Raw genomic sequence first — 11,726 nt, 5'->3', positions numbered from 1 at the left:
TTTAAAAAAAAAATATTTTATTAGTTAATCGTGTTTCCAATTGCATATTATTTTTTTTAAGCATAGGAATAATGTGCATATGCGGACAAAAAAGTCTCCTTATATTATTATAAATATATAAAATACATTAAATATTTTTATATAATGAAAATAAATTTAGGTACCCAAATTACTATTTTAAGATTAGTTAAAACAAAGTTTCCCCGATAAACACATCACCACATAATGCATTCATCTCCGAAGCACATATAATTTACACATTCTTCAAAAGCATAAATATCATATATTTATTATCTTCCTTAATGTCTCCAATTAAGCACAATATGCATGCATATATTCTTTTTTCCTTTTCATGCGCTATGCATTTTTTATAAGTTTTAAAAAAAATTCGAAGCATATCATAATGATTTAGTGTTATGTAAAATGATTTAGTATTATGCAGTAATGATTTAGTATTATGTAATAATAATTTGAAATATAAAATTTGCTATATCAAATTAGTTATATCAAATTAGCTATGTCAAATTAGCTATGTCAAATTAGCTATGTCAAATTAGCTATGTCAATTTAGCTATATAAAATTAGCTATATAAAATTAACCATAAAAATCAGCAAAAATTAATAAAAAAAGTTTTGGAAAATTATAAAATGCGGAGCGACGAAACTAATAAAGCAAACAAACCAATCGAATTATCTCCTCTAGAAAATAATGATGAACAAAATAATGATGAACAAAATAATGATGAACAAAATAATGATGAACAAAATAATGATGAACAAAATAGTGATGAAATTAACGAGTTTGAATTAGAAGTTGAAGAAGAAGTCATTAATTACCTATCTTCTCTAATATATAATAAAAATGTTAAGCATAAGATTGTGAAAATAAATAATTTAATAGACGACCAAATATATAATTATATAGAAACTTGTAATCATTTAGGTAATATTACTAATTTAAATAAAGATCCAAAAGAAGAAAATCAAAATATAAAAACAAATCAAGGAACATTAGATACCTCTCATATATCCAACCCAATAAATGAAGAAACTAGCAAATATACAATTCATTCCAAAAGTAGCGATAATTTTGATATCATAAAAACAAATACATTGCCATTATTCTTATCCTCAAAATTAGATCAACAAAAAGAAGATCAAATAAAATGCAATCAAAATGAAAAAAAATGCAAAAATTTTAAAAGTTGCACTATAATAAATGAGACAACAAATATTACACTTTTATACAATAAAAATGATTCACAAACAAATGTGTTATATGTATGTTATGATGAAGAAAATGATGAATGTGAAATATGTAATAGTTATAGACTGAAGTATATGCCAAATATGAGCATGTTTAAAAATGATAGTAATAACGATAAGGGTAACGCACCCCAAAAGTGCAATGAGCATTTACTAAATTCATTAAAAGATTACTTCTTTGTTTTAGGGTCAACATCAAGCTCAAGAAAATATATATTAAAAAAAAGTGAATTAAATTTTTTATCTGTCCAAATAAAAATTAATGAAAAAAAAATAGGATGTAGAAAAAAACTTGACCCATTTACATTAACATCTAATATATCAGTAGCAAAGGGAATGAAACTATTACATGTTATTAATAATGATAATAAATTAAAACAACAAATTTTAGAATTAAGTAAAAACAAAAAAGTTTTATTGTTAGTAGGAGATGAAGTTATTTATTGTAATAACCAAATATACGAAAAACCAAAAAACAAAAAAGAAGCATATAATTTTATTAAATCTTATAATAATAATAAATGTTATAGTTATAGCTCTATTACATTAATCGATTTAGTGTCTAACAAAATTATGACTGGAATTGATGAGTCAGTTTTAAGCTTTACTAATATGAGTGACGACACTATAGAAAATATTTTAAACGACCAATCTATCTATTATTGCGCTGGTGCATTAAAGATTGAAAATGTTATTATGAGTAAATATTTGCAAGAAATCAAGGGAAATATCGACAGCATTTTTGGCTTGTCCCTGAATCTCCTATTTCATTTAATCAACTTGTTATGACTTTACCCCCTACCGCTCATTAGCCAACCTACCACTTAGCCAGCACATTATCTCATTTATTGCTATTTTTATTTTTCTCCAACTTTTTGTTTGACATCTATTCACTACACACATATGTGCATGCACCCACTCAGCCGTTCCGACAAACTAAATTTGAATACACATATTCTATAACAGTGCATAATTCTTTATACTTTATTATCCATACTTTCATTATTATACATATATAATATAACCACTTTAAAGGTGCTTACATATTACATTTGAGTTCAGTAAAAAAAAAAAAAAAAAAAAATAAAATAAAATAAAATAAATAAATATATTTATACATATATGTGTATGAATAGGGTGAAAAAATGATCATAAAGAAAAGAGTGATTTAATTATGTGTATGTATGAGCACTTGGTTTGAATTGTAAAACAAATCCAATCTACAACTATTTTATTCGTTTCTATCTTTGTATGATATCTTATTTTCTTTTATTATAATAAACTAATATAAGGACTAATTTATTCATTTTACTATTTTATTTTTTTCTAAAATTAATGGATCAATAGCTGGTACACTAGGAGATTTCGATCTTCCTTTTTCAAGAAGGTTTTGAAAAAAACTATGCAAAAATTTATCGCTTTTATCATTATTATTTTCATTATTTGTTGAATTATAATTATTATTTTCATTATTATCAAGATTATTATTTCGATTTCCTTTGTCTGTATTTCTCACTCCATTTGATAATGCACTATTATCAATATCAATAGAATTCATGTCTTTTTTTATATATTCATTTTCTATGTTATCATTAGAAGGGTTTGTAGATATACTAGATAAAAAATCGTTATAATAAATTGCAGGAACTATATTTTGACTATGTTCAGCAACAATTGTTTTATTTGTCATTGGTTTAATAATAATAGAATCATATGGTTTGTTAAAATTTCCAACAAAAGTATTTTTAATTGATTTATTTATTAATTTTTCATCATCATATCCTGATGGTATAAATATTTTTTCATAACAATCTAATATTTCATTTTCTTTAAATGGGAAATCATATAATCTATGCATTATATATTTATATAAAAGTTCTATATTAATTAATTCATTTTTATTTATTGTATTACAAAATATGATTGCACCTTGATAACTTATAGCTAAATTTCTTAAATAAGATATGATTACATCTATATATCCTTGATAGGTTCTATTATTTAATATTTCATATCCATCCGATTTACATATCACAAAAATTATTGGAAAAGATAAATTTATTTTTATTAATTTTTTTTGATTTTCTTCATTTTTTACATTGTCTATATTTTGTTCTAAACCCGAATATACATCAATTTCTCGATTCTCTTTTTTTTCACAATTTTTTCCTTGTTTGTAATTATATATATATTTTTCTAATTCATCTTTTAACCCACTAACAATATCTATATCATAATTTGAATACAATTCCTCATAAATTTTATGCATAACATCAACCCAAGTATTTATTTCAGAAATTATATTATATGGTTTATATAAATCAGTACAAATTAATATAATAATTTTTTTTATATTTTGAATTTTTTTAAGATTTTTAATTAACAAACTAGTATAAAAAGGATGTTGTAAAATCCAAACATGACTATTACCTTGTGTATCATGTATTTTTTTATCATCTTCGAAATTTTTTATATTTAAACATCCATAATCAAAAGGCAATACTCTTATTTCACTTCTATATAATAAGTCTAAATATTCTCCATCATTTTCTAATGCTATTTTTTGCAATGCTTTTAATAATGAAGATTTTCCCACATCTTTATTTCCTAAAATTATTATATGACTACTTTCAACTTGTTCATTTTTATCTATATTTAATTTTTTTAATATTTTTTTATATACACTACTCTGTTCATCTTTTATTCCTTCTTCGCCATTTTTTTTTTCTGAATTTTCTGCATTTTCAAACTTGATTTCATTTTTCAAAAAAATATTTACCTTGCCATTGTTAAACCCTGAACTTTCCACTTCAATTGGTACTCCACTCTCTACTTCATTCCTCACCTCATTTCTCACCTCATTTCTCACTTCATTTCCCACTTCATTTTCCACTTCATTTCTCACTTCATTTTCCACTTCATTTTCCACTTCATTTCTCACTTCATTTTCCACTTCATTTCCCACTTCATTTCTCACTTCATTTTCCACTTGGCTCTCTTGCATGGTCAGCTTTTTACTAATAACCTGGCTACCATTTTTATTGTCTTTTTGTTTTTTTTTATTTTTAAAATTATCATCATTCTTTAATTTTGAAGTAGCTAATATATTTGCACTACTTCCCTTGACCATATTTATATTATTTTTTTTATTAAACAAATTTTCTTTTTTATTTCCTGAATCTTTTGGGATTTCTCTTCCATTTCCTGAATCTTTTGGGATTTCTCTTCCATTTCCTGAATCTTTTGGAATTTCTCTTCCATTTCCAGAATCTTTTGGAATCTCCTTTACATTTCCCTTTTTTTTCCACAATGTAACAGTACTTCCTCTTTTCAAAAAGCTAGCTGAGTGGTTTGAATTGTTAGAAGTGTTAGACATTTCTTTCTTCATTTTTAACACCGTTTATATATCCTAACCTATGCACTATATTGCGTTTGCGCATGTACTATCTTTTACATGTACTATCTTTTACATGTATTACGTTTTACATGTATTACGTTTTACATATATTTGTAACTTGCCCCTTTTTTACTTATTTTCAAATATGCAAGACCGACCAAATGAAAAATAAAATAAAAAAAGAAAAAAAAAAGAAAAAAAAAGAAAAAAAAAAAGGAAAAAAAAAAAAAGCCGTATCCGTTTTATAAATAAAATACTAAATATATTTCACTGCATTTTGTTAATTGTTGTCTTAACAAAATGCTTGAATTAAATATAAAAAATAGATAGAAGAAAAAAAAAAAAAAATTCGGTCAAATAATTTGAATGATGTAGTAAACTGTTATAAAGGTGACTGTTTAAACCAAAAGCAAAACTTGGAAAAATCAAACATGGAAAAAATAAAACATGGAAAAATAAAACGTGGAAAAATAAGAATAACATTTATGTTAAATTTATCAACTATATATATATTTTTTTTTTTTTTTAAATTCAAATGTGCATAGTATTTTAAATTTTTTTTTTTTTTTTTTTTTTTTTTTTTATTTCCTTAAATTTGTTCAATATAAATACAAACAGTTTTGTCTACAAATTGTTTTATAATATGTTCTTAAATAAGTTACAAAATAAAAAATTGTCTTTTTTTTTAGAGAAATATATTATGCTGTTTTGCCATTATCACCTTGTAAACGAATATTTATTTGATCATTTGTTTGATCATTTTCCTACCCATTTTCCTATCAATTTGTTTGCGTTATAAAGGCAAGCAAAAAAGTTAATGCATATAAAACTGCCGATAAAATTACATTCCCCATATTTTCATTTTCCAACAAATACAAAACAGTAACTATTGTATCATAGCCTTAAACCTCCCATTTGCCAACTTTAAAAATTGGGGAAAAAGCTGAAAAAAAAGCTGAAAAAAAAGCTGAAAAAATTGGGAAAAAAAGCTGAACAAAATTGGGGAAAAAAGCTGAAAAAACATTCGTGTGCTACATATTTCCTTCACTATTCATTTCCTAAACCCAATAAAATATGTGGTTTATAGGTAGTTCATATAATTGATACATTGCCAACAGTTCGATACATTTTTTTTAAATATATTTTTATGAATGTGATAAAAATGGTAAAAACATTATAATCGTTTTATATATACATAACAGGGTTTATACTCACCACCTACAAAATACAGTGGCACATATTTTGTGAAAAAAAAAAAAAAAAAAAAATAAATAAACCCAAAACAAAAAAAAGAAAAAAAAAAACATATTTGACCCAATTAGTGTTATTTCCCCAAATATATGGTTAATTAAGTTGCAAATTTTTTAATTTTGTATAATTTCTTATAAATTTAATTTATTTATAATTCATTAATTTGTATATAGTTATATATTATTTATTTGTTTCATTTTGAAATATAATTAAAAGTTTCTATCTATTTTATGTTTACCTCTATTTGATACTTTACACTCTTTTATATAATTCAAATCAAATGCAATCTATTTTTTTATAACCTCATTTAAGCAACGATTTCCAAAGTTTGATTTACTCACCCCCCCCCTAACATTAAATAATTGAGAAACTGACCAAATATATAATAAGATCGACCAAATTGTAAAAAAAAAAAAAAAACAAAAAAAAAACAAAAAAAAAAACAAAATGTACGAATGTATCCAAAACTACTTAACAAAACATATAGATGAACAAAATATTTATGTTAAAAAATGTGTTTCAATTATTGGGTCTCCATTAGCTGCTGGCCAATCTCTTGGAGGTGTAAATAAAGCATGTGACAATTTGAGGCAACTCGGATTATATGATGTTATTAAAGCTATGGGTTGGAAATATAACGATATTGGAAATATTGGGGAAAGTATATCGATCAATACTTTTCTAAATTCAGCAAATGCCGAAAAGGGAATCAAAAAGGAGGCTGAAAAGGAGGCTGAAAAGGGAGCCAAAAAGGAGGCTGAAAAGGAGGCTGAAAAGGGAGCCAAAATAAATGGCAATGAATCAAACTACTATAGCAATATAAAAAACGCACAAGTGATTGGCAAATTTAGTGAACAATTATTTCAAATCATGAGTTCAGAAATAAAAAAAAAAAATTTTATTTTAAATATTGGGGGAGATCATGGAGTAGCTTTTTCAAGCATACTAGCCACACTACAAACATATAAAAATTTAAAAGTGATATGGATAGATGCACATGGAGATATAAATATACCAGAAACATCTCCTTCTGGAAATTATCATGGAATGTCATTAGCACATGTATTAGGATTGTTTAAAAAAAAAGTTCCACATTTTGAATGGTCAGAAAATTTGTTACATTTAAAACCAGAAAATGTAGCTATTATTGGAATAAGAGATATTGATAAATATGAAAAAATCATTTTAAAAAATTGTAATATAAATTATTATACTATGTTTGATATAGATAAAAAAGGTATATACAACATTATTTGTGAAGCTTTAAATAAAATTGATCCAGATCAAAATTCTCCTATACATATATCATTAGATATTGATAGTGTCGATTCAATATATGCTCCTGGAACTGGAACAATAGCTAAAGGTGGTTTAAATTATAGAGAAATAAATTTATTAATGAAATCGATATCAGATACAAAACGAGTTGTATCTATGGATATTGTTGAATATAACCCACTTTTGGATGAAAATGATAAAGCAGTTCATGGAGATTCGCTACCAATTGATCCCAATGCTACTAAAACTGGAAAATTATGTCTTGAGCTTATTGCCAGAGTCCTAGGCAATGATATCGTGTAACCGTGCCAGAGTTATAGCAATGATATCGTGTAACCGTGCCAGAGTTATAGGCAATGATATCGTGTAAACGTATCCCTTCCCCATGGCACATGCACGTATGCATCGTTTGGCTTAGTACATGCGCCACTGAACCAACAGCATTACTAAATTATTATTTTTTAAAAACATCTAATTATATTAAATTTGTTTATAATTAAAAAAAAAAAAAAAAACATATAACTGTTATTTGAACATTACATATATATATATGCCAAATAAATAAGCATAAAAAGCATTAATAAAAAATTAGACATAAATTTAAAAAAAAAATTAAAAAATATACCTAAATAAATAAATAAATATAGCAAATTATTATTGTGTATACATTCTATATATGTAACACATATTTAAAATATAAAAAAAAAATACACATGAAAATTTTGAAATTATATTACATTATTAAAAGATATATAAAATTTGTATAATGCTATAAACTACATATATATTTCATTACGTATTTTTTTTTTTTTTTTTTTTTTTTTTAAAACGAAATGGTCAAAACTTTTTTCTATTATAATATAAAAAGAGAGTTGTCATATTTATTTATTTGGTTTTTATGCGGATCACAATAATTAAATTTATTGCCAATATTATTGCACATTCCATAATTAAATATCTTAAAATAATCTTTTTCATAATTAAATGTTTTTTCTTTTTCATATCTTAAATAACTATCCCAACTTTCACATTTTTCTGTATTTCCATTACCCCAATAATAATTTTCACTATTATTATCACTGTGCCCATTTTTATCATTATTCAAATTCCAAACTAAATTATTATTATATATATAATTCATATTATTCATTAAATTGTTTCTTCTATCATTAATATAAAAATCATTCTCCGTTTCAGCATTTATTAAATTTTTATTTAGCACGTTATTATTTAGCACGCTATTATTTAGCACGCTATTATTTAGCACGCTATTATTTAGCACGTTATTATTTAGCACGCTATTATTTAGCACGCTATTATTTAGCACGCTATTATTTAGCACATTGTTATTATTATTATTATTATTATTATGATGATGATGATGATGATGATGATCTTGTATGCCCATTCCAATATTGTTATTTTCGTTATTTATAATTCTATTGTTATTATTTTCAAATCCAAAATTATTGTAATTAACTATATTCTCAATATTCTCCACACCTCCATAATTATAATAATTCATTTTATTGTTCATTTCTACATTCCCAATATTGTGTATATCTATATTGCATATCTCATTATCTTCTTCTAAACCCTGGACATTATATTTTAAAAGTGAAGAAGCAAAATTTGCATTTCCATTTGCATTGCCATTTGCATTTCCATTGCCATTTCCATTTGCATTTCCATTTGCATTAGTATTATTATTCACAATCGAACCGTTTTTATTTTGAACATAATTTATAGATGCTGATAAATTATTATTTTTACTTTCTTTATCACAAATTAAAATGTTTTGATTCTCTATAACCACACCTTTATTTTTATTATAAGTTTCATTATTCATATCAACAATATTATTTACAATTTCACTTGAAATAACACTAGAATAACCTTTTCTAAATTTGTCTATATTATTATTATTATCTTCCAAAAATGATAATACATTTAAATTATCATTTAAAAATTGTTCTTCACTAAATTTTGAGCTTTCTTCATGTTTTAAATAATTTGTTAATGGGCCCATTAAATTATTTACTGCTTTATGTACATTTTTATGATTCACATTAGAATTGTTATATTTTGAATTTTTAGATGTAAATTGTTTATTTCCATAATCAACTGTTTCTTCATTTCTTTTACTAACTTGATTATTTGTTTGATTGTCATTTGAGGTATCAATTTGTTTATTCATTATTTTATTTCCATGTTTTGCCATTTTTTTTGCTGCCCTTTTATTATTATTACCATTTACAATTACATTACCATTTTCATTCATATGATTTTCTACATTAGCCTTACCATTGTTATTTTGCGAATTCTTATTTACATTCTTTATATTTTGTTTTATTATTTTATTTTTAAATTCATAAATATTTTCACTTCCATTTGGATTATCATTAAATAAATGAAGATCTCCTGAAATTCCTAAATCACATATTCCATCACTTTTTGTTAATATATTATATTTATTTGATATAACATTTTTTTCTTTTTTTTTGGATAATCCATAATATCCTTCATTTCTTTTTGAATTATCTACACTACTACTACTATTACTACTATTATTATCTGTTCCTATCTTTTTTTTTTCAAATTCAAATTTATTATTATTTATTCCATTTATATTCTCATTTTTAGTTTTACATGTACCTATTATTATATTTTTATCTGTTATTTCCATTGGGTTTTCTCTTAATTCATTTTGACCATGTGCATATCTACAAAATTGACCCGAAAAACATTTTCCTTTGCTAAAGCTTTCACATAAAGCAGTTTTATACAAATTTTCTGTTGCTCTTAATTCAATATTGGTATGTGCATATTTACATTTCTTATCATTACATGTTTCATTTATTTTTAATTTAGGGCATAAGCTAGTTTTACATAAATTTGGCAATTCTCTTAATTCATTTTGGGCATGTGCATATAAACATGTTTTTCGTCTTTCACATTTTCCTTTAATATACCATGGACATATTTTTGTTTTATAAAACAATATTCTCCTTTCACTCGTATTTACAACGTTATTTAAATTATCATCTATCTTTTTATTTTTTACATCATTATTTGTTTCTTTCCCCATATTTGATGTAGTTTTTTTATCTCCGTATTTTGAACCTTTTTTATTATGCATTTTTAACTTTTAAAAAAAAAAAAAAAAATGTATATCCTCTCTTATTTTCTACCCCCTTTTTATTCTTATCGAATATGCATATCAGCCCACAAATACAAGCATATAAAAATATGCAATGCTATTAAAGTTTAGAAAATATAATAAAATAATCTATATCTATCTATCTATACATATATACATCTACCTATACATATATACATCTACCTATACATATATACATCTACCTATACATATATACATCTATCTATCTATACATATATAATAAAACAAAAAATGTTTCAAATTGTTCAAACATACGCATACATATATAATGCAAATATTGTGTAAAAAATTATTACTACTACTAAATTTGTAAAAATATGTTCATTACAAATAAATAAATTAATGTATATAATATAACATGCACAATATACGTTTGTTCATAATTTATTCAATTTGATAATATACGTCTTATAATATTTAAAAGTTTATACATTCTTACTCGAATAAATATATATCTTCATATATACAATGTAAAATAAATATACAATTCAATAATATTTTATTAGATATACAAAATAAACTACGGCTTTAAATTTATTTTAATTATACATATATGTATACATACAAATAAATATCACATATTTTGACATAAAATATATAATCTCATCTAGGAATTTATACAACCCTCAATCAATAGATATGCAAAAAAAACGAAGCAAAAAAAGATGAAGCAAAAAAAGGCGAAGCAAAAAAAGGCGAAGTAAAAAAAGGCGAAGTAAAAAAAGGCGAAGCAAAAAAAGGCGAAGTAAAAAAAAACGAAATAAAAAAATTAAGCAAAAAATGAAATACTGACGAAATACTGACGAAATACTGACGAAATAACGACGAAATACTGACGAAATACTGACGAAATACTGACGAAATAATGACGAAATACTGACGAAATAACGACGAAATACTGACGAAATAACGACGAAATACTGACGAAATAAAATTTAAAGAAAGCAAATTTAATCTTAATTTTGCTACCACACAAATGAAATACAAGCCCAAATATAAGTCAAGTCGAGTTCATATATGGAAATATATTATTCTGTCATTTTCTATCCTTTATAAATATTTTCTTAAATTAAATAGCTTTAAAAAAAAATATATATATATATTAAAAACTTACACACAAATATAAAACAATAGTAATATATTTTCTGTTCTACTTTGCACATGCACATACATACTACATGCATACATACATACTACATGCATACACACATACATACATATATCTTTGCAACCGTTATTCTATATACAATCATGTATTTTTTTCAGGAAAATTATATTATATATAAAACAAATTAATATATGATCTTGTTCATATATTAATAATGCTATTTTTAAATATATAAAATGTGATAT

The 11,726-nt window shown here is 23.8% G+C and overlaps 4 protein-coding genes across 4 annotated transcripts; 2 read left to right on the top strand and 2 right to left on the bottom strand.

The window, feature by feature from the left end:
- Window positions 1-648: 648 nt before the first annotated feature.
- Window positions 649-2,055, top strand: PY17X_0417800 (Maf-like protein, putative; the record flags this gene model as incomplete). The annotated part of the gene is made up of 1 exon (XM_022955114.1): window positions 649-2,055. One exon carries the CDS (start codon window positions 649-651, stop codon window positions 2,053-2,055), a length of 1,407 nt encoding a protein of 468 aa, XP_022811584.1.
- A 514-nt stretch (window positions 2,056-2,569) lies between these two features.
- On the bottom strand, window positions 2,570-4,654 carry PY17X_0417700 (dynein intermediate light chain, putative; the record flags this gene model as incomplete). Its single annotated transcript, XM_720322.1, has 1 exon — window positions 2,570-4,654. One exon carries the CDS (start codon window positions 4,652-4,654, stop codon window positions 2,570-2,572), a length of 2,085 nt encoding a protein of 694 aa, XP_725415.1.
- Window positions 4,655-6,361: 1,707 nt separating this feature from the next.
- PY17X_0417600 (arginase, putative) lies at window positions 6,362-7,495 on the top strand (the record flags this gene model as incomplete). The annotated part of the gene is made up of 1 exon (XM_720323.1): window positions 6,362-7,495. One exon carries the CDS (start codon window positions 6,362-6,364, stop codon window positions 7,493-7,495), a length of 1,134 nt encoding a protein of 377 aa, XP_725416.1.
- A 550-nt stretch (window positions 7,496-8,045) lies between these two features.
- On the bottom strand, window positions 8,046-10,331 carry PY17X_0417500 (zinc finger protein, putative; the record flags this gene model as incomplete). The annotated part of the gene is made up of 1 exon (XM_022955113.1): window positions 8,046-10,331. The coding sequence occupies one exon, from the start codon at window positions 10,329-10,331 to the stop codon at window positions 8,046-8,048; it is 2,286 nt and encodes a 761-aa protein (XP_022811583.1).
- Between the last annotated feature and the right edge of the window lie 1,395 nt (window positions 10,332-11,726).

The sequence above is a fragment of the Plasmodium yoelii genome (genome assembly GCF_900002385.2).
Source record: "Plasmodium yoelii strain 17X genome assembly, chromosome: 4".
Classification (NCBI taxonomy): Eukaryota; Apicomplexa; class Aconoidasida; order Haemosporida; family Plasmodiidae; genus Plasmodium; species Plasmodium yoelii.
This window is presented reverse-complemented; position numbering and strand designations above follow the sequence as displayed.